At 37.8% G+C, this 24,280-nt stretch overlaps 1 protein-coding gene across 33 annotated transcripts in view; it reads right to left on the bottom strand.

Moving 5' to 3' along the window:
• PKP4 (plakophilin 4) overlaps positions 1-24,280 on the bottom strand; it is a 232,555-nt gene that overhangs the window by 39,912 nt on the left and 168,363 nt on the right. For 9 of the 33 annotated variants that reach the window (XM_070507849.1, XM_070507855.1, XM_070507863.1 and 6 more), the window contains 6 exons: positions 19,427-19,558; positions 19,126-19,316; positions 15,733-16,285; positions 10,019-10,207; positions 7,860-8,083; positions 1,013-1,141 (listed from right to left, as the gene is read on the bottom strand). In XM_070507849.1, the coding sequence (XP_070363950.1) occupies positions 1,013-1,141; positions 7,860-8,083; positions 10,019-10,207; positions 15,733-16,285; positions 19,126-19,316; positions 19,427-19,558 (1,418 nt within the window). Of the gene's footprint in view, positions 1-1,012; positions 1,146-7,859; positions 8,084-10,018; positions 10,208-15,732; positions 16,286-19,125; positions 19,317-19,426; positions 19,559-24,280 lie in introns of all 33 variants that reach the window. The other 24 variants (XM_044768871.2, XM_014859433.3, XM_070507872.1 and 21 more) reach the window with 9 other exon arrangements.

Genomic DNA, 24,280 nt, shown 5'->3' with positions numbered 1-24,280 from the left:
TTCAACATGTTACGTTTATTCTAAACAACACATCTTTTATAACTTTTAAGAACACTCTCCAAGATGTAGCTTTTCCCCTGGGTTCATGGCATAAAAAAGGGAAGGGAGACCTCGGTGGATTAATGGCCAAGTGCAGGCAGCACAGTCCTCCTCCAACCCCCTGACACGCCGAGGGACTGTGCTTTCACTCCCGAGGGCAGTGAACAGATATACAAACACAATAAAGCTGTGTGCAGGGGCGGAGACAACACGGGAAAGGAATTTTGACGGAAGTCATTTGGTTTCTAGAATTTCTCTAGGTTACTCTCCTAAATTTTATTCTATTTGTCAATTCATTAGCACATTACATCAACATTTTTGGGCTTTATTTACTGCATCCACCTTTAGGTCTGTAAGGGTATGTTGCTTTGCATATTAAATCGATGAAAACCACTTGAGTTCTACATGACATTGCAGGGGGAAAAGGGCCTAAAATGTTAAAAGAATCTGTGTTATAGAACACTAGTCAATAACCAGTGATTCACTGTTTGCAGAAATGCGAAAAAACCTTAAAATCTGAAATAAAATTTTCATACATGTTGAGTACTAGTAATGATTATAAATCTTCTGTAACTTTACTTAATCGTATGTTGGCACCAATCTTGACCAGAATCTCATAAAAATACATGAACTCACTAATTTGTTACATACTGTAATTTTTACCTAAAAGACTTTTAGATCATACTTTTAAAATGTAGGTTAAATTGGTTTCACTTTGTGTTTTACAAACAAGCCAATGAGTGGACATACAATTTAAAAATGCTAAAAGCACTCCAAAAAACACACTCCTCCTGGTTTTTCCTGAGAAATACTGAAATGCACAGTTGAGAAGTAGAAGAGTATCTGGTATCAAAACATCCCTTGAAAAGCACCTCTGAATTACATCTGGTAATTTCCTAAGTACACAGGCAAGTGACTGCTAAAAGGACAGACACGGTCTCCCGTGGGGCATCCCGGGCACTGGGTCCTGTACCTCCGTCTTCACTTTATTGTCGCCAAAGCACAGGTGCTGCAGGTAGGCGGCTGCGTTCGCCTGGACTGACGGGAACTGGTGCTGCAGCATGTGAATGACTTCGGGCAACTCAGGGTCACGCCAGGCGAACTCCCTACGCGAGGAAAACACGGCGTCAGAAAGGCAGGCCCATCTTTTAATGACACACCGCACGAAACACTTGTCATAAGCAAAAAAGCTCAGCTGAGATCAAAATGGGAAGTTACAAAAACCCTAAAAGGTGTATAGGTAAATATTTTTTTTACCCCTGATGAACATATGTGGAGGCCCAGATGCCTAGGGTTTTAAAGAAACCATGATGCACAGATGCAGAGAAAGAGATTGAGGGGAACAAAGGAAGTTCTTGGCATCAGTAAGTGTTCCATTCTATTTTTCCTCCTCCTGATTCTAATTTCATGCCTTGATACCTATGTAAGAAATTTCCAGGTGCAAGGCTCAGGTAAACCAGTGCACTTCAGTGAGGCAAGATGTCACTCCTGAGGTGAGAGGAAGAAAGGCTGGCGGCAATAGATAGAGCTGGTGTCAGCCTAGAAATCACATATACAGTGGGACCGATGATTTCTAAAAAAACTTAGTATTTATAATTGCTCTTGATAATAAGACAGAAACACAGAAAATTATAAAAAAGAAAAAATATTTTATCAGTAATCCTATATCCAGAGAAAACCACTGCTGACATTTCATGCTGGTCTCTTTTTCTATATATGTGGGCAAATGTGCACATGCATGCGTATAGAATTTTTTTTCAAAGAATTGGATTATTATCAAACAGCACTTAATATTTCATGAGCACCTATCCTGTGCCAGGTACTGTGTTAAGCATTTTTTGCACATTAATTCATTTATTCTTAGAGCGACCTTATTGATTTGGAGGTTGAGGCAGAAAGGCTAAGCGACTTGCTTAATGTCACCCAGCTAGTCGACAGCAGAGCAACATCTGAGTCTGCCTTCAGAGTCTGTGCCCCCAACCCTTACACTATCCCATTTCTTGTATAATGAGTATACAATCAGACTAAGTATATACACTTTTATACTTTGCTTTTTTCAAGTAACATCACAGTGTCAGAATCTTCTGATGTCATTTGATTGGATCACTGTTTGGAATCCTTCTTAAATGTGAATTTATGCTTATATTATGTAAAGAATAGCTTCTTAAAAATGGTTCACAGGGGCTGGCCCTGTGGCTGAGTGGTTAAGTTCACGCGCTCCGCTGCAGGCGGCCCAGTGTTTCGTTGGTTCGAATCCTGGGCGCGGACATGGCACTGCTCCTCAAACCACGCTGAGGCAGCGTCCCACATGCCACAACTAGAAGGACCCACATACAACTATGTACCAGGGGCCTTTGGGGAGGAAAAGAAAAAAAATAAAATCTTAAAAAAAAAGAAAAAATGGTTCACAAAGAAACAAATTTCTAGACTTTGATTACAGGATGAAGTGAACTGTTAATCAAAAGATAAATTAATACTGAATAGAACTTTAAAAAAAGCTTTAAATTGATGACTCAGTGGTACTTCTATAGCCCAGTTTTTAAAGGCCCAGAGACTCTCTCTGTCTGGGAAGGTTCCATCTATTAACTGTCTCATCCAATACAAAGAGGCAGGTCATTCCATACCCGCACACACACATATATACTACCATTTCAAACAAATATTTAGTGAATCCTTACTATGCTACAGGTGGCATAGCAGGTGCTGGAGATAAAAATATTGAATAAAACATGGTTTTCTCTACCGGGTCTTGTATGCCAAACTAAAAAGTTTAGTCTTCATACCAATAACAGGAGTTATTATTTATTGAGCTTACTCGTGTCAGGCAAAACACAAAATATAGCCATCCTTGATTTCTTTCTTTCCCTGTCCCTCTCATCTAATCCATCAGCAAGCTTTATTGACTATCTCCAAAATATTTAATATAAACCAAATCCACCCACTCTCCATCTTGCCTGGACCCTCTAACAGCCTTCTAGATGTTCTCTCTGCTTCAAATATCCCCCCCTTCCCCCACCCACTCTGCACGGCAGCCAGATGATCTTCTGAAAAGTGAAGTCAAGGATGAGATGGAGATTTCTTGCTTGGGGGAGACACTGGATGATAATGTCATTAACAGGCATTAAGAATACCACAAATGCTATGAGAGGCAGGATACACAGCAGAAAAGCAGAGAATTTGGAGTTAGGGTTGCCTATGTTTAAATCCCAGGTCCTTCAATTTCTATGTGATTTTTGAAAACCAGTTAATTATTTGGAGCTTCAGTTTCCCCATCTATAAAACAGGAACAATAAAACAATAAAAAATGTCTACCTTCTTCTTAGGTTGGCTGTGATGATTAAATTGTGGTGATGCATATTAAAATAATTTATATAATTTGAATTATGATACAGATGTTTTATTAATAGCATCCCTGAAAAGGGAACTATACTAAATAGGGGCATTCTCTGTAATAGATAGACTTCCTTTTACACATTGAAACTATGTTAACTATTTCTGATGAAAATCTGTCTAAAGCCTGTTATGTAAATCTATGCTGTAATTAACAGAGTGTAAGGAGTGTGATTTAATCTTGATGACTCATAATCATTACAAACATACATTTTTGTCCTTTTAAATGGCACAGGGATGGTCAAGATTTCTTGGCATCCTTGAGTACCATGAAGCCCAGACAACATAAAAGGTGGGCTCCAGCTGGAGACGGACACTTAGGTTAGGTTGGTACCAGCTCCAACCTTGATTTTCAGCAGAAATGTACCCCGGAAAGACTGCTATCAATTCATGGGCTGCCTGGCTGGCACCAATGTTTGCCAGAATTTGCTTCATTAAAACCTTAGCTAAGACTTCTGTATTCAGCTATGATGGCGAAACTGGTACTGGACTTTCCCTTCCCATAAACAACCATAAAACTGAACCAAATGTATGAGGAAACTGTTTTCAGGACCTGGATAACAAGTAACACAAGAATGTAATCTTTGAGAGGAGGGACTCATCTAGGAGCCCTGCGTTCCCTGGCTTTCTGTCTGGGGTACTTTTTGGATCATTGCACAAGAAACTGAGCCCAAGTGAGCATAACGGACTTAGTGAACTGAGGGGGGAAACTGGAGTTTAGGGAGGCCAAAGTAGTTAGAATTTGCAGAGCAGGGTACTGAAGAGGAAGGAGTTATGCAGAGGAGATTCCTCCAGTCTGTGTGAGGACTACTCACAAGTCCTTAGTTGAGTGCTGGGATGTGCAGGGCACATATACATGTCTGGTGGAGAGTCTCTGCCACAGAACCGAGAGCTGAGCACATACCAGATGATGGTGGACTTGCAGCCCAGTCAGAGAGCAGACCTTACTGAGTACCTCAGCATTTAGTCTCCACAAAGGCCATGTTTAGGAGTAAGAACCATGCCACAGAGTAAGGGACATGCACTGAGAGTAAAACAAATCTGAAATAGACTTGTCCTAACAAAGAACAAAACTAATCTTGACAAGATCAAAAGCATCTGTCAGTAACTTAGTTATGTGCTCAGAACCCTAATAAAAGGCAACATAATCCAAAGTCCCTACAATGTATCATCCACAACAGTTACCATATAATTTTAAACTACTAGGCATAAGAAGCAACAGAAAAATGTGACTTACAAAGATGTGAAAAAACAAATAGAAACAGACCCAGAGAAAACTCAGATATTGGAATCATCAGAGGAAAATGGATATTATGAATGTGCTCAAAGACTTAAAGGAAAAGATGCATATAAGGAATGAATAGATGGGGAATGTCATCAGAAACATGGAAACTGTAAAAAAATAATCAAGTAAATGAAATAAAAAAATTCACTGGATTGGCTTAACACTTAGGAAAGTGTAGAAAAAATGATAGTAAATATGAAGGCAGATCAATAAGAAATATACAATCTGAAGAACACAGAGGAAAAAAAAATAAAAATAAATGAACAGAGCTTCAGTAACCTGTGAGATGTCACATTATCCCAGAAAGAGAGGAGAGTGAGTTTGGGCAGAAAAAAATATCTAAAGAAATAATAGTTGAATGTTCCCCAATTTTGGTAAAAATTATCAACTGGACAATCAAAGAATCTCAGTGAATCCCAAGCAGGCTAAGTGTAAAGAAAACTATATGTAGGCTTGTCAGAGTAAAACTGCTGAGAGTCAAAGATAAAGAGAAAAGTCTGAAAGGCAGCAAGAGAGAAGATACATTACATAATGAGAAGAATGATAAAAATGTCTGATTTCTTATCAGAATCAAAGGAGGTCTGAAGATAATGAATGATCTCTTTTAAAGTACTGAAAGAGAAAAAAAACACCCATACCTGTCAATCCTGAATTTTATGTCTAGCAAAAATATCCTTTAAAAAATGAGTAAAATAGAGGCTGGCCCAGGGGTGCAGCAGTTAAGTTTGCACATTCCACTTTGGCCGCCCTCAGTTTGCTCATTCAAATCCCAGGTGCAGACCTACCCACTGCTTGTCAAGCCATGCTGTGGCAGGTGTTCCACATAAAATGGAGGAAGATGGGCACAGACATTAGCTCAGGGCTAATCTTCCTCAAAAAAAAAAAAAAAATGAGTGCAATAAAAACATTTTCAGATAAATTAAAGCTGAGACAACTTGTTGCCAGCAGACATGCAACACAAGAAAGGCTAAAGGAAGTTTTTAGACTGAAGCGAAATGAGTTGAGATGGAAAGTTGAATCTATAGGAAGAAAGGAAAAGAACTATAAATAAGAAATAGGTAACACAAAGACCATCTTTTTTACTTATTTTAATTTCTTTAAGAGACAACTGACTATTTACAGTAAAAATAACACTCTATTATGGGTTTTATAATGTATGCAGAAGTAAAATATTTAACCATAACATAAAGGTTGAGGGGACAGTAAATGGAATTATTCTGTTGAACGTCAAAGATTAAGCCCTGTTCAAAAAGAGCACCTTGAATGCTATCATTTTTTAAGTCATTGTCACCTCCCATAGGAAGTACTGTTATACTCCTTTTATGCATCGTCTGTACTATTAATAAATATTGCTTCTAAACTACACAAGTATAAAAAAATCTCATAGATTTCCTTTTACATAGAAAACATCAATAACTTATTCGGCCTTACAGAGAATTTTTCAGGCTAATGATAGTGTAGTATTAACGATAAAGAAAGTAGGTTTAGAAGTGAATAAAAACATTACTTAATGTTGCTATTTTCAAAACTAAAAATTAAATAATAGTTGTCATGAGCTTTTTATTTTGTTTTGAACAAACTTCAAATTCAACTGGATTCCAGTTTCAGCTAGAATAATTTCACCTATCATTATAAGATAATCATTTATTCATCCTACAAAATGCATTATCAGTAAAGTTTCATATAATCAAGGCTAGCCATAACAGTTTTATGCATTAGACTATGAAATTATCATACTATGAATAGCTGAATTATATTATCATACATGAAATCCTTGTTTATAGTGAATCAACTCATATCAGAGGTCAAAACTGAAGTCTTCAGGGATATATATTAAACTCGAAACTCTCACACTTCACTGCTTTTCTGGGTAGCTATTCTATTCTCTGCAGGTTCAGTCAAGGTGTGATCTAAACTACCCACAATTCAAAACTCATCTATTAGGGTGCCCTCGTCTTTCGTCTTCTTGAGGATTTTAAAAACAAAATCATGTAAAAGTATTTCTGACTTAATTATATTGGACTTAATTATAATATCAGACAAATTATTTTTAGAAGTCCTTAAAATGGCAAAACGGTGGCAAACAGGAATAGCAGAACCAAATGTATGTATAAACCATAACGAATTTTAGGTGAAAGAGCGAACAGGTGGACTGGTTTTAGTGAAACAGTAGGCTTCCCATTCAACTCAAAAGTACCTTTAGTTATTTTGTTTTAATGACCAAAACTTCACTCGTGCTTTTAATTCACATTCATTAGAATAAGGTGGTAGGTTGCTAAAAATGAATTGATAATTATAATAATTTTCCAGCGAAACAACTATTTGTGGGTGAAGAGTGAATGAAATCTTGCTAACATAGGTCTTAAAATAACACTCAAGCTGCCTAAAATTTAGCAATAATTTCACTCTTTCAGAAATTCAATTCTCTTTTGGTTTCTAAATATCTTTATTTATTTATTTCCTGAATATTTTAAATGGTTTTCATTAAAGAGCCCAGTTTTTCAAAACCAATCAAGTACTAAATGATTCATACTTATCTTAATAAAACATGCTTCCTACAAGGCCAAATTAAGTTAAAACGAGGAAACATCTATTATTTGCCAAATATTTTTTGCTTATGAGATATGAGAACTTCTTGTACACTATTTTCTCCTAAATGGCAGAAAGCTTTGCAAAGGACCTAGTAAATAAAAGCACAACAGAGCACTGAAAATATGATTCAAAACGTACACAACACTGGTCTTTCCCAGTTTAAAACAACCATATGCATTTTCTGAAGCCCTCGTCTAAGAAGTCCATCAGGATAAACAAAAAGGGGTAAAATGATCCCTTAAAGTCACTTGTGTAATTCAGACTAAGAGGCTATCCCAGGTAGTTGCCTTGGTGAACTATGTCAGTGATGAACGCTGCAGATATTCACAAAGACTTGCGCATTCCCTGACTTATTATTAGAGCACTGAGAGAAGGAATCTATCTTTAAAGAGAAATTAACCTCAATGACCCACAGTGCTGGAATGCAACTGGGAATATTAGAGATAAGGAGTTACTGATATTATAATAGACTTGGCAACTTGAAAAAAGTCCAAATGAAGGAACTGGTTGGCTCCTGTGGCAACGTCACATGCTGGAGACTCATAACCCGTACTTGCCTGGGGTCTTTCTGAATGCTATCTATTGAGGGGGATCTCGTGGTGCCATCATCGGCCGGTGCTGCATGCTGAAGCCGGTTATAACTGCACTCTTGCACTCGGTATTGTATTGGCCGGTAGGGCTCTGCGTAGGTTGCTGTAGCGTTTAGAGCATAATTGTTTCTTTGGTATGTCAAAGTACTTCGTTGGCTGGACGTCCTTTGCAGATTTCCAACACCTACTAGAAAGTCAACATTTTTAAAAAGATTAGTATGTTCTCTGTGAGGTGGTACTTTTCAAAGACAAAATATTTTTAATTTTAAGAGGGATTATAGTTTTTAATAATTATATAAATTGCTTACTTTTAGATTTTACTAATCTACCTCAGTACTAAAAAAAGGCACTTAAGTTTTTAATATACACAAAATATTTGTAATTTTATTAGCAGGAATGAGCAAAAATGAAACTATAAATCTGCTTACATAATAAGTCTTAATATGCTTATTAAGATTTAGTAACAAAACTGCAAGAGAAAAACAGGAAAAGAATTAAACTAATCTTAGAAATAAACGGCAAAATTCCTTAATTTCACTTTAGCAATAAAAAACAAGTAAGATATTCAAATTCGTAGGTAATTGGAACCATCAAACTTTGAACACTTGTACATATAGGTTACTTATTTTGATATACATTTTATTTATGGACCTGTAGATTTTGATAACATCGGAAAACTTACTTCACAAGAGAGAAGACTGATACATCCAATTCTTCTATAGCTACTCCCTTAAATTATTGCATGATGCTTTGTATAAAGGTACTGTACACTGTATTTAATATTTCTTTCTTTTTTTCCTGAGGAAGATTCAGCCTGAACTAACACCTGTTGCCAATCTTCCTCTTTTTTTACTTGAGGAAGATTAACCCTGAGCTAACATCTGTGCCAATCCTCCTCCACTTTGTATGTGGGTTGCTGCCACAGCATGGCTTGATGAGTGGTGTAGGTCTGCATCTGGGATTCGAACCTGGGCTGCTAAAGTGGAGTGGGCCGAACTTAACCACCACACCATAGGGCCAGACCCTAATATTTCTTTCCTAATTATTGCAGCATGTATCTCTCAAACGATTGTATACATATTCTTCCTGCAATTAAAAGATTTTAACATTATTTCTTAATCTTATTAAGAAATTCCTCAATTTATAGAACATAACAAGTGAAATATTCCTTCACTAACACCTATTAAAAATTCGTACATTCTTTGGTACCAACTGGTAACAATTGGTGATTCTGGGCAAAGAAAAACCCCACAGTGAACCAAACTGTCAGTTTTCGGGAAAGAATAAATTCAAATATAGTCTTCTGGCCTCCTGGGAGGTGTGTCTCCTACAGCTGTGCCCTTGGGAGGTTATCATTACTACCTGGAGTTCATTTGTGGGCACGTTAATAAATCTGTACTACCTTTTTTTTTTTTTTAAAAAAAAAGAAGGGTGTCTTGAGATTCTGCAAGCCAGAACCACAGCACAATTTGGCAGCTCACACAGCCATGGGCCACAGCCTCTGCTCTATCAGCCACTACGGGGTGGTGTAAACGTGAAGGTGGGGCGCAAGAGCGGGAGGCACTAGCTCCGTATTTTCATAAATGCTGTTACTACATTCTGTCCCAGATTGACTCCATCATAAGGAACATTTATTTCACATTCTTCACTTAAGCATTCAGAGGAAATCCAATATCCAAAAAACAATAATACCAAATACACTTGGGCTACACACATGCTAAATCAAAGATAGCCAAGTAACTCATGTAGGCAGTTTCTCTAAATACACATTCCAGGCAACAAAAACTCCAAGGAAATATTCCAACAAAGGCTTTCCTTTCTATAGCTGATATGCTTCTTACCCGAGGACAGTCAGACTTACAGCTCTACAAACTTTTTGTGAATTAACAGTACAATCACTACATTCATTGATCAGACTGAACTAAGGTGAAAATATATCACCTATAAATAGGTACTAAATGAACCTCTGTTTCACTATTCATTGATATGCTATCACAGCTGCTTATGTGACAAGCAAATGGGCAACATGATTTCATTATAACAGGGAACCTAATCTCAATAAAATCCTTCTCCTCTTGGGCCTGTGAAATTCGGAACCCAGCTAAAAGGAGCTGTCGCCCACCTGAGCCTGTGCGATACAATGCCGTCTGTGATCCTTGGAGCTCCACGGTTCCGTGGTTCGGGCTGCGGTACACTGGGCTGTAATAGGTCCTTCCCTCATATATAGGAGTGATGTGCAAGTCTGGAGACACAACTGAACGAAGGTCTTGCCCAAGCTGGCTGTGCTGACTAGCATAGGAACTCCGTAGGCCTAGAGGTGGGAAAATTACATCATTAAGAAATTGAGAAATTTGCAGTGGGGTTAAAAGCCCTAATTAAACTCCTAACCAACAGGACCAAGTGTTAAGTCTAAACAACAAACCTAGTAAGATTTACAAAAGAGGGAGGATAGATACGAAAAGGACACCATGTACATTTTTTAGAATACAACTTTCTCTTGGAAGCAAGATAAAGTACATTTTCTAAGAAAAAATAAGAAGAAATTATTAAATGGTTTGATACTGTGAAATCCATTCCCCAGTTGTAAGCTACTTTAAGACGGTAACCAAAAAAAGAATGCCCTCTTTTACTATCATACAGTTTTCCTTGTTAAAAACATATACAAAATATGGTTCCTGCTGTTCTCTTTTCCTGCCCTGCAGGACTGCCCCATTCTGCCAGTGGATGACCAGCTCCTTGGGGGCACGCCCACCATTGCCCACAGCTCTGTAAATCCCAACACCCTAGACAACACCTACATACTAATGCTTAGTAAAAGCTGAATGCTCAAGAACTCTTTTAAAATACGTCTCTCAATGAATTCACTCATGACTTTTATGGAAAAACATGGAATTTTGTTAAAAAATTGGAAACATTATCAGTGAACTAATAACATTTATTAAGAATTATCAAGTATTATTTTACTATTTGATATCGTATTTTTCCTTTAAAACAAAAACAGTTGTTTTTACAGGAACCCACATACCAGATTCTTGTTTACCTTCTTTCTAGTGTAAAGGAAAAGTACAAAGTTAGTACATTAATACTAAGTCATCTCAGACAGTCTTTCATTTAAATTGCTAATAACTAACGTTTACACAAGACTTGTGATAAAAAAGTAGATTTCAAACCCAAACATTTTATTTTCTTAAAAAAGGTGAATTAGTTAGTGTATTCTGTATTATGATGCTCAGCAGTTTGTGATTTGTCATCATTAGTAGGTAAAACTTGTCACTTGGTAAGAACACCAACTAAGGCTACATTCCAAATATGAGCAAGAGAAAGCACAAACATATATGAAGTCAGTACACATTTGCTCTTAAAAAGACTGCAAATAATTAACACAGCAACTAATTACAAAAAGACAGGATCCTTCACATCCTGTTAGCTCAGCTAATCATATCACAACTAAAAGCAAATGGGCCTGAATGTGAGTGATAATTATATGTTGCTTAGTGAGGAGAGGCAAGAAAATTAATACATAAAGCTTCAAAAATGAATGATTATTACCCATCCTGGACAGCAATGTGACATGGAAAGAAATGAAATGAAGAAATGTGGGTTTCGCCTACTGGCTCCCCAGTTGCTAAAATGAAGATCACAGGTTTGTACAATCTTATAACTGGGAGATTATCCAGCCAAACTTTCTCACTTTAAAACCGAGTAAACTGAGAGCGCAAAAGGAAATGTGATTCATTCCCACTGGAGAGCTACTTCCTGGCAGGGCTGAGAGGAAACCCCAGGTCAGCGCTCTGTCACGGCAGACCCAACACTGGACACAGCTACCCCTCCAGGATCAGTGAGACGCAGTGTGAGAAACCTTGAACTCAACAGAGCCCTCTACGAACAAAATCGGAGAGCAAGGTTAGCCCACCAGAGGTCCACAGAAGCGAATGGAACTGTGAAGACAGTATTATGATTGTTATTGTAAAGTTCTCATTTGAGAGTTTCAGCTTTTTAGGCACTGGCACACTTCTCATTCTTCTTAGCAGAGTATAAGCTCCATTTCTTTATGGAGCCCATGAGTATCTTGAACAAAAGTGCAGGCACTGTTTTCGTTAATGGTGACATGAAGCGGGCAGGTGACTGTACAAAGTCCTTGGTAATCTTATCAATATGAGGTGCTATTTAACACCCAGTAGAGCGACAAACTCTCTTGACTCACTGTGAGACTATGCAGATCACTCACACTTGGGCAGAGGCCAGCTGAGCGCTGGATGCTCCTGGATGACGCCGAGCCCCCGTGGCCCACCTGCACCGTGATGTGAAATAGGAACAAAACCTTCTACACCGTAATCAGAATGTCATATTCACGCTGTACAAGGATCCAGCTAGAGTCTTCACAGGAATTCATGTATTTGAAAACTTTTGTAAACCTTTACCACGATTTCATGGGAAAGGTAACAAAATGAGCTTTTTACCACTTAGACTACAAAAAGTATCCAGTAAATATTCACTTGTTACAGAATTATTAGCAAGATGAAATTACTACATATGACAATTAAAATGAGCAATAAAAGACATAATTATAGTGAGATATAGCAATTTCTTGTTATTAGAAACCTTTGTGAATAACATAAGAGTGACTGTTACTATTTTTGTTTACTTGCTCATGCATTAAAAACAAAACACACAGTTCTGTAGATTTAATGTTTAAAAAATTACAAAATTACATAGCCGCTATAGACTAAGTAAAATGACTATGCGTAGAAAGGCTACTATGACTTTATATCTTTTAAACTGGAAGACAAGTAACTATGTTCTGTAATTGCTATTAGAAATAATTTTTCCAGAAGCATTTCCACAGATTAATTTTTTTTTTTTTTTTAAAGATTTTATTTTTTCCTTTTTCTCCCCAAAGCCCCCCGGTACATAGTTGTGTATTCTTCGTTGTGGGTTCTTCTAGTTGTGGCATGTGGGACGCTGCCTCAGCGTGGTTTGATGAGCAGTGCCATGTCCGCGCCCAGGATTCGAACTAACGAAACACTGGGCCGCCTGCAGCGGAGCGCGCGAACTTAACCACTCGGCCACGGGGCCAGCCCCTCCACAGATTAATTTTTAATAACCTTATCTCCCTCTCCAAATAAATGGAAAACACTGATATTCTACAATATTATTTATCCAACCAGTAGTTTCTATTTGCAATTCCACAAATACATATTAGTTTACTATTACGATGATATATTCCTTGTGATTTAAAACCTTTCTATTTAAGACATTGGAAATAAACATAAACTTATCTTCCAAATATGGATTCTTTTTATTCTCAAAACTTTTCTTGACATAATGCGATTATACTGAAACAAATATTTTAGGGCAGACATATTTTTCTGTTGTAGGAAGTAATTTATACACACATTGTATCATCATTTAAATTATAATCAACAAATATCCAAGTGTCTGAATCTATTACAAAATATTGCTTTAGGCTCATCAATTAGCAACTTATGAATCCTTTGAAATCAAGAACCACAGCAAATATAATGACAAGCACATCACTTTCTGAAGTAAGAACAGAAGAAAGGAATTCACAAATTAGGATTCACATTCAGAATAAGTGAGCAGGTAGACAATGGGCAACACAGCTTCCCCAGAACATTTTTAAGGAAACCCCGAGCTTCTTTTGAAGACTGGAGTATTCTTGGGGGAAAAACAAAATCTGTGACAGGCCAGGTATAAATTTTTTTTCCCTGAAACATGAAGACAACATATCTCACCTGCAGAGAAACAGGCTTTTTAAGCCAAAGATCAGTCCTCAGGGTTAAACACGGAGACAGTAATTTACGTGCTCGCTTCCGTCCCTGTGCTTCCACTTCACTCTACTGCAAATACAGATTTCTGCATAGCTGTTCTGTGCAAGCACAGGGCGGAGCACAGAGATCCTCAGAACTATTTATCTTTTCAGGTTTCCCTGGGAGGCAGAATTTCATAAATGATTCCTACCTCACTTTGCTGCATACTTCTCAGAGGCATGCCAGAAAATTTCTAAGCCAAGTACACTCCTCTGACGGCTGAATGAAAAAGAGGTGGTTTCTCTCATAGGAATTTCTTTGAGCTCAAAATCAAGTTCAATATTAATTCTTCACGCAAAATTATTCAATTAGAAAATCTCAAAAAGGCTTTACCTTTCCCAGAGTCCATAAGGAAAGGATATTAATTTCACTACACAAAAATACTAAAAACTTCTGTATATAAGAAATACCAAAAGCAAAGTCAAAAGACAAATTACAAAACGGAAAAATACTTGAGAAGTATACTACAAAAGGCTAATTTATTTCAAGTATAAAAAGCTTTTACAATTATAAAAATAGACAAAAGACCTGAACTTGTGGTTTGCAGAAAAAAAATAAAACAGCAGATAAACATACGATATCTTCAACCTCAGTCATAATTCAATATGGGCCATTTAAAACAATAAGGTACAGCTTTTTATCTACCAGATTGGCAAAGATGAAATACTTTGACAATATGCAATGCTAGTGAAGGTGCAGGAGCACAGGCACAGTCAAACTACTGGTAGAAACAGAAACGTGTGCAACCTTCCAGGAGAGCAATTTGACAAGATTACTTTAAGAAAAAAGACACACATAATTTTGCTCCCGCAATTCTACTTCAAGAAATGGATCCCACAGTTATCCGAGAATCTATGTGCAAATACTGAGGAAGAACAACATGTATTGTATCATTGTCCCTAATAGCTAAAAATGAGAAACAACTTAAATATCCACTAAGAGAAACGATTAAATAAATTAAAATAAACAAATTAAAATACATCTATAAAAGTGGGGTCCTAGGCATCTATTTAGAGAATGAAGTGAAGCTCTCAGAGATATTAAAAGAGAAGAAGGCACAGAAGGCATATACAATAGAATCCATCATGTAAAAACAAAGAAAATACAATGTGTGCATATTTGTAAATAATGCATATACTTATATTGCAAACAAACATTCTGGAAATCAGATACACAAACTGGGGTGTGGGACTGGGTATGGGTAAAAGAGGAGCTCGAGGTTTTTACCTCTCACTCCATATTTTCCTGTATAGTTTTAATTTTTTTATCATTTTGTATATGCTACTTTTAAAATATAATTTAAAACACTAAAGATAAATTTCATTTTAATCAAAATAACAAAGTCAATACATTAAGTGGGAAACTCTCCATGAAAAAACTCTGAAGCAAATGACTGTAATAATAATAATAATAATAATAACAACAACAGGCACCTGGCTGGTGTCTTTCTGATTTAATCTGAGCGGCATTTGAAGGTAATTCACAAGAGCTTTGTGCATCTCCCATGGAGAGGCTAAAGTCAAGGCAGTAGGTGAGGAAATCCATATTCTAGTCTACATTATTAAAGCAGTTCTTTAAAAAAATTTACATAGTTAAAAACAGATATTCTGACCCCACCTTTTAACATAACTTATGGGTTAAGGTATACATAAGCTTAGCTGGTGAAAAATCCTTCATTAAAAACGACGACAACAACAACAACAACCAGCTTAGAATTCCAACCAATTCTCCTAAAGTGCAAAAATGTACCTATTACATCCTAATATTGTGAGGGGGAAAAATGATTCATTGCGAAAGGGTTCTCCTGATATAAATGTACATAATTTCATGCATGAAGAATTACAGAGCCTGAGAGACAAGTCAGACTGAGGTCTGCAGTGTAAATTTTGAGATGGAAACAACTTTTTCCATGTTATCATGTTCTGTTTCAGCGTTGGCTGCACAGATTTCCCCACTGGGCTTTACTCAGCCCAGCCCAATTTTAGCGCTGTCAGCTTGTACTCACCTGTCAGGCTGTCTGGCCGAGGTGGAACCATCCTCTCGTAAATGTCATACTGCTGCTGTCCGAATTGTTCCATGTCGTGAACAGTCCTTTGCAGTGAAGGTCCCAGATGCTGTGGTACGGCGGTCATCCCTGAGCGTTTGGGGGACGACGACTCCACCTGGCCTTGGGATGGGGAAGCTACTCGAGTCTGTGCATCTGTCAGGGTTAGCGGGGACCCCACTCTGGTGGTGGTTTGGTACTGAGGAGTTGGTCCGTTGGGATTGGAGGTCTGCCGGGAGGTGACTGACGCAATCCGCCGTACAGCTGTTGGGGAGGCGGGTCTCTGTGCGGAGTACGGAGAGGCTGCCCGCTGAGCAGGTAGCGTGGTGGAGGAATATGCGCTGGGGTTCAGCGGTCGGGAGTCGGTCACTGACGGAGAGCCAAATCCACTACCCAGAGAAGTTCTCAGTGACCCCCTTGAAGGAGACACGCCTGTGCTGATAACATAAGAAGGGGACTGTGCTCTAGATGGAACTGAGCTAACTCTTCTCATGGCCCGACTGGCTACTGACGGCTGATGAAAGGGGAAAAAAGAGAACGGGTTTATCCAGGGTTTTGCGTCCATTGTCGTTACACAAAATAATGCACACAGCTCACTACAAAATGCAAATTCACTTTTTATTTTAGGTGTCAGTTTCTTTTCCTTTGTATGCGTTAGAGCTGGATCTTGGTTTTTCATCATGTTTTTCTTGTTCTGCATTTTTTTTTGGTGGGTTAATCTCCACCTTTCCCCCTTCAGACTACTAAAATTACCCAGTAAAGAGAGATGTGAAGACATTTAATGTTTCTTTTTCTTTTTTCTTTACATTTTCTACCCTCTTGACTATGCCTTTTTCACAACACATAAAATGTTGTATTGCAAGGGTGAAGGGTCACTGGAGCAATGTACTTATCTTGTTCTTTGTGAGTCAAAGTTTGGCCAAGGTAATGTATTTGTGTAAAACAAAAAATTGTTTTAATACATCAATGTAAATGTAGCGAGAGGAGGGTCTATAACTGCTTAGTTTTTATGGGTTGGCCCCGTTAACAAAAGGAATGTTCTTTCAATGTGGAGTAAATGAATGTTTAGATACAGCCTGGGGTCCACTGCTCTCCTCTGTGAATTTCCTCTCAAGAGACAGCGTGGCTGCACAGGTGCTTTAGCTGAATTTGTCTCTTAGCTCACGTGTGGCTTTCTAGTGCTTATCAGCCACTTATTTCTACCTCCTTTGATTCTATGAACTTTTATCTTTAGCTTGTGGATTTAAAGAGATGCAAATAAAGGCACCCCAAGATCTGTTCCAGCAGGAGGAATGCTCAAAGTCTCTGCTGGGTTCTTGGCCTACCCAGCTGGAAAAGACCAGAATGGGAAATGAAGAACATATCTGCCATGGCTGGTCCTTCTATGACTCTGTAGACTCCTACAAACAATGGGTCTCAGATCCCTTTCTTGATGCACTATGACAAGGAAGAGGAATGGTGGCTGGACTAGGGCCCAGGCCTGAGGGCAAGAGGCATGGGAAACAGACACCAGGGCTGGGTTACAAGCCCAGGATGAAGCACTCTGAATGAAGCACTGCTACGGTCCAGCTGCCATCAGCCCCCTTTCACTTTTAGTTGTGGCAATAAAGGAGAAAAAAGGAATAAGACAAGAACTGTGTACACTCTTAGATGTCACAACAGGAAACGTGCTTTGTCTCCAGGTGTCACAAGCAAGTGGGCTGGCTGAAACACCTGCTCGGAGACCTCATGTAAGCTTAAATTCAACAATTTTGGGAAGGTAATAGCTGTGGAGAGAAGATTTAGGGAGGGCAGAGGATGGCAGATAAACAGTAAGGCAAGAAAGAGGAAGTTTAAAAATTAGCAGACAGCTGGAAAACTAAAATCTGTGCTTGAGGTTTACTAGTAGTGAGAAACATAAGAAAATCCCACATATGAGCTGTTTACTACCAAAATGGGATACTTGGCCCAGACAGCTAGAAAACGTGTTGCTCAGACTACACACAAATTAAATTTTAAAAAGAGATCCCTTTGTGACCTAATTCTTCAGCTCTAGGAACAAGGTCAACTTACCATAAGTTAAAAAAAAAAAACAGGCAGCTAAAAAAAGGGGGGGGAGTAACATGACCACATTTTGGGGGGAAAAAGACAATATCTATAATTAAGATAATTACTATTCAAGTGACTTCAGACCTGCTGACATAGAAATTCACCTAAGGAGGTGAACTCCTATAAGCGTTTAGTCCGGAGCTCCTCAAACCTTCCCACCAAAGCATCCCTAACAGCAAAGCAGAAAATGCACACTCTGAGGACCGGGTGCAGCTTGAAGTAGCCTCCTATAAGCACTAGATTTCCTGTGTTAGCTTAAAAATTCGTGCACTATATTTATGTTTGTTTTAATATAAAAATGTTTCCCATTACTTAAAAATGTCCCCTAAATTGCTGAGCAAAAGTCCCAAGGTCGTACTGTGTGTTTCTCCTTCGGCACTGGGAATCCTGGCCCACTGCTGTGTGTACCTTCAGGGCTTCCTGTACTTCATTATGAGAAGCAGAGTTTGCCTAACTTCTTTGATCATCTTGCCATTTTTCAGTTCCACAGAAATCACTAGGTACTTGGACAGATAGTTATCCTCACCGGTCACTGGCACTCAGGACTCCTACCACTTCTAATTTTAATTCCGGCATATGCTGGTGAACTGATGTGAATGAAGTGGCAATGAGTGAGCAGCTAAGGAGTTTTTATAAATACATATGCAATACTATTTTTTTTTTTACTATCAAATTAGCAAACACTAACCTAACAGAATGGATATGCCTCTATATATAACTTTCCACAGGAAGGAATATCTATATTCTAACAAAGGAAAGAAAGGTGTTTTCAGGAACAATTCCAGTGATGAAGGCAAAAACTTTGGTTAGAATGGGCCAGTCCCACTTTATGCAGGGGTGGGAACAGTGTTCTGCCCCCTAGGACCATTTACAGCATATTTTAGCTCTAGTATTTTTAGAAACTCATAACCCTTCAGGGACTACAATATTCTCAATTCTTCCAACATTCTCCCAATTCTCTCACACTTCTCCTGTTCGTCTCCTCTCATGCCAAACTTGCTGTTTCCAGAAGAATTATTCTCTTGTGTCTGTAATTTATCAAAATTCATTAATAGGCGCTAATTAATAGAAACCAATATATTTTCAGGTTTCATGCCTAAAAATTCCTTAACATCATAGACTCGAATAGTGTAAAATGATTTCACTACTTGATCCATTCTATAAATTCAAAATTGTATTGGTTTTACTTTTAATAAGGAATACTTTAAGAGATATCCAATTAGGAGGGTATTTCCTTATGAGGATCTTGATGTGTGTCTGGCTTACCTGAACAAGTGTTTGTCCTTCAGCTCTTGAATTCCTCACCAAATGATTATTAGTTGATCCTATGAAGGAATGCTGTGGTCTGGTATCTGCCTTACTCAAGTTCTGGCTGTTGTGGAAACTCCCTGCTTCCTGGTATCCACTGTCGGAGTAAGAATTCATTTGTGTTGAGCTTCTTGAGTTCCCCAATGATCCTACAGGAAGGAAAGCGGCAGGAAATATCTTTATTCGACATGTCTGATGTTCATTTTCAAAAAGAAAGTATTAAAAGCAAATCTAATACTTAAAAGATAATACAACAGACCCTCACTTTCATGGAGAGATGTCTGTTCTGGTGAATAGAGGGTCCCTTGTTCTGGCTCTGTCCTGATGAGATAGTTGTTGGGATGGACAGCGTCAGAAACTCTAGGTTTATTTACACCAGTATTTGGCACATCTGTAAGAAGATAAGTTTAATCAGCTAAATCTAATGACAGTATTTCATAAAAACTTGCTAAAAAAGGTTCAGATATTTCTCAGTAACATCTCGTAATCTATGTTAACACAAGGCTATTTTCAACTTAAACTGTATAATCATTTTGATTCCTTTCTATATGAAAGTGTTCCATATACTCAGTTTATTATTATATTTTACTAAATTTCATGAATGTTGTTCATCCTGACTACCAGCCCCAAATTCATTTATACAGTATATTAAATTAAAACCTGAAAATTGACCTTGTTCCTTCTTGGAAAACTTACCCTCAGGTGACTTTCTCCAAGAAGATTAACATATTCTGAGTCAGAATGGTGGCCAAGTATTTAAAAAAAAGATCCTGTATATCTCAAACTTTTGAAATGAAAACTTGCATGGTGTTCATATTATTGAACTTGGTGACAAAACCTCTGAAGGTAGGGCTAGCTTTTTATGTCATATTTCATATCATCTAAAATCAACAAAACTGTGCAGTTTTCAGAGTTGCAAACAACGGAAACTTTCATTTCTTATCCATTTGCTTATTGTATTCTTTTTCCAAATGAATACAGACACGCCTAACTTGATTACTGTTTCCTCTAGCCAAATCTGTCTCTCTTAGTATCTTGTTTTATTTTCAAGTGTACTATTTTGCTGTCTTAAACTCAAAACAAAACAACAGTTTATCTCCTCCTTCTCTATTCCAACTTCTGTTTTTTATGCTGTAAATTCAGGTGGTGTAGATTATAGTGCCCTTCCCCAATTCCATTCAACTATATCCTCCTTTCTCTAATATCCTCAAAATACGTTTGTCCATGTTCTGATTTTCTTCATTAGTCTGTCTTTCCTCAGATTTAACCCTCATGTTACACGTTTTCCCAGGAATGTTGCTTCACTCTCACTGCAAAGATTTAAACTAAGTCCATATCACAACCTGAGTTCAATACACAATCCCAAGGATTTCAATGTCTTCATTTGTCTTTCCTTTCTGACTTTCTTCCTTTAACTATTTATTAAGGCCCTACTCTATGCCAGGCTCTAAGAATGCAGCTATGAGTAAAGATGTGGGGGGTAGGGAGGCTGTGTGAGAGAGTGAGTGAGTGTCTGGGGGAAAGGAGCTTAGGAAAAATCTCCTCAAGGAAGGAATACCTAAGCAGTGTCCACTAACAACAGGAGGCCAGCTCTTCCTTTCTTTATAGCACTTACCACCATCTCTTTCCACTAGACTATAAGCTCAATGTGGGCAGGGACTTTTGTCTGGTTTGCTTGCTGTTGTACCCCCAGTGCCTAGGATAGGTGCACAGCACTCAGTGGGTGCCCAGCAAATACTTGCTGAACAAATAAATTCCCAGGCAAATAGCAGCCTCTCTTTATTGAGTGCTGACTCATGCCTCACATTGTGCCATGGCTTACTTTAGGGTGTTCAATAAAGTTTGTCTATGCAAAGCAAAGTCAAACTTTTAGGCATTGCTGATCAAGCTAGTTTGGAGAGTGAATACAAGGTTTATGAGAGAACTGGGAATCGCATTGCATTCTAAACCTTTAACTTGATGTCGAATTCAATTCAAGGTTTTGATTCCTAGCTTCCAGAAAGATTCGCTGACATTCTTAATATAGGTTTTTAACAACCTGTCTCCTGGTTTATCATTTGACAGTATGCTTCTAGGTAGTAGAGTTCTGTGACAGTTTTGAATTCTTAAGTTTGGAATTTCAATAAAGATTACAGATTGTGTATGGCTTCCCTTGTACACGCTGAAACATGATCTAAGTCTCTGTCAGGCTGCTAGTACTGGAGAGCCATCCGCCTCATCTGTAAGCCTCCTGTTAGGAGTTTCCAGAGTTCTAAACGCTCTTATACAGCAATTCTTGAAGGAGTTTTATTAAGGACTACCCAAAATACATAGTTTGCCAGGCTAGGAGAGTTTTACAGGGAACTGGCGGGCCTGAAACCAGAGCTCTGCAGCCGTCCACCTTGGTTTCATCCAGGAATAGACTCTGCAAAATCAAACACGGAATGGCGACAAACTGTAGATATGCAAGGAACACTGTGGTAGCTCCAGACCTTCCCACACGTGGAAAAATGTACCATTTTTAAAAACAGAAAGATGTTTAGACAGCTCTTAGCTTCAGCTTTAGCACATGATAAAACCTGGGACACCAACATATCAAAGCTTTTGGCTTAGAAACATCAGGTGGCAGGCAGTGTCAAGATCTGAAAAACTATCACCATGGAGACCAAAACCATTACAGTTCTGTATATGCCTCTTTTTTTTTTTAAACTATTAGAAGCTATTATTTAAATAGGAAAAGAGAAAGAAGCACCCTAAAAATCTGTACCTTAGCAATTTTGTCTCTTCACCCAATGAAACATTTTCTCACGAACCTCATGACAAGCAACTGCGCTCATTTGAACTCTTCTTTAAGAGAAGCTATTTAAAATAAATAATCTTAAACAGAGCAAGCACAAATTGTGAGATATGTGATTCCATACTAGTCACTCTAATAATAAAACTTAACGGAATTGCTATCTCAAAATATACAAAAACAAACAAAATAAACAAAATTACCCCAAAAGTAATATGACCATGTACCCTGTAAATGTTAGTACATGTTTCTTATATTTTTAAATGCAATGCCTCAGAAAACAGAATATAGAAAAGGACATTCCGACGGTAACTAGAACACGAAAAGACTAAATTTCCGCGTGCCCCAAATCCAACCTGAAGCCCTATTAACTGGGTATGGGGAACAGGGCCTAGATTTTGTGCTTTATCTTTAAGGAAATATAAAAGTGAAAGTTTAAAAAGGTTGGTAAAAGAGGTTTATTTAATATGAACTATAAAATAACCAAACTCATATTATGAATAAGGTGTTCAGTCATTTTTCTACTTCTAAAGTGGAGCCCAACAATCACATATACCTGTAAAGACAAAAAGACACTGAAATATCTTCTGAATTATTAAAAGAAAGTTAAATTGTTTTCAAAATAGTTTTACTATTATTTACTATTTCTTTGAAAACTTGTAATTCATAAATCACACACACACATATAAATGTATATACACACATACACCATACCTCAGATAAACAGAAGACCCATGTCCTGATTACTGAATAAAGCTTTCCTTATTGTAGTATGGTAAGGTTTGCAATTATTAATTATGCATTACTTATGCAATCTTACTTTAAAATTAATGTCTTTTAAAAACATCTGCTATGCGGAACGGAAGAAGATACTAGTCGAATTCACCAGAGAAACCATGGAGACTTACAGGATGGGGTTAATCACTTCATGATCAGTGCTGTAAACTATAATTAAATAGTTGGCATGTTGTGATTTAGCACAATCAGAACATCAAATTGAGATGCATTTTTATGAGTAAAAAATGGCAAACAGAATGTGAACGCTACTTCTTTAATCTGAGTCCTGAAGAACATGTGTTACTTTAAAAAAAAAAATCACAAACATGTTTTCTGGGATAGCAGAAATATACTATGGGGCATTTTCAAACATTAAATTAGCATCTTCCAAGAAAATGCATGTCTAAAAATATAGAACTTGAACAAGCTTCAAGGTAGAATGAAATAACCTCCATCTGTGTTTAAGTTTGGGAGATTACTGGAAGCCTGGACCTTTGTGCCTGTTTCTCACATTTCACCTGAGTGCCCCAGTATGACACACATACACACACAGCAATTAATTAGAAAAAGTAGAAAGTTGCATCTGAGAAAAACGTTAGTGGGTAAGGGACAATGATGCTATAGGGTTATGAAAATCTGGTATATTATCCACTCCAATAAGCTTATAGTAAAAGATAAAATGAGAGTGAATTATTTTCTCTTTTCTGTGATGTACCTCCCAAATACATATCAAGTGTACATAAAAATATGCTCAGCAAAAAGTCTAAGGCCTCTCTAAAGAACATGATATTAAAACACCTCAGGTCTGTTAATCTGTGTCTTACTGTTTATGCTACATGAAATGATGGAGGTTGTACTGTGTGTAAAATCACCATGGAAACAGGAACCTAGAAATCAGATCAGTGAGGAGATTTTTAGTATACACAATCCGGTAACTAGTCTTCACATTCCAGCGTGCTATAACCTTCTGCTAGATTCTCCTTGCCTGCCCTGTTCTGAGATGCTGTGATGTTCAGGGGTTTGCCCTTACATAAAAGAAGTGCAGTGTGACTTTTGGGAGGGCTCTTGGGATGGTAATAACATGCAATGTTAAGACAGACGTTACTCTCTTTGACAGTTAGGGGAACTGAATGTGTCACATTTTTTCCAACTCTCTGGCCTGTGAGTTGAGGTCAGGTTATTATACACAGAGGAACAATACTTTGCGAAAAATATGAAAACTTTGTCTCATGGGGACTCAACCTTCTGTTTGGCCATAGGGCTCTTACTTCCTTTAGGATCACAGGCTCAGGAGGGAGCCTCTTTTTCACAGAGATGCAGAAATATTCTGGTGCCTTCTCCGGCTAAAAAGTAAAGTTCTCAGCCAAATGCTGGAAGGGGAACTGGAGGATGGCCCCGAAAAGACTTCTCCTTTCCAGTAACTTCTCTGATGTACAACACTCATTTCTACAGCAGGTAATCTTATAATTGGAGGGAATGACATCATTGGGAAATACTGTTTCACGGTGACAACGTAAATAGGGTGATGGAAACGTGAAGCACACAAACATTCTTTGGTTCACA

This window comes from Equus asinus, chromosome 4 (genome assembly GCF_041296235.1).
Source record: "Equus asinus isolate D_3611 breed Donkey chromosome 4, EquAss-T2T_v2, whole genome shotgun sequence".
In the NCBI taxonomy this organism is placed as follows: domain Eukaryota; kingdom Metazoa; phylum Chordata; class Mammalia; order Perissodactyla; family Equidae; genus Equus; species Equus asinus.
This window is presented reverse-complemented; position numbering and strand designations above follow the sequence as displayed.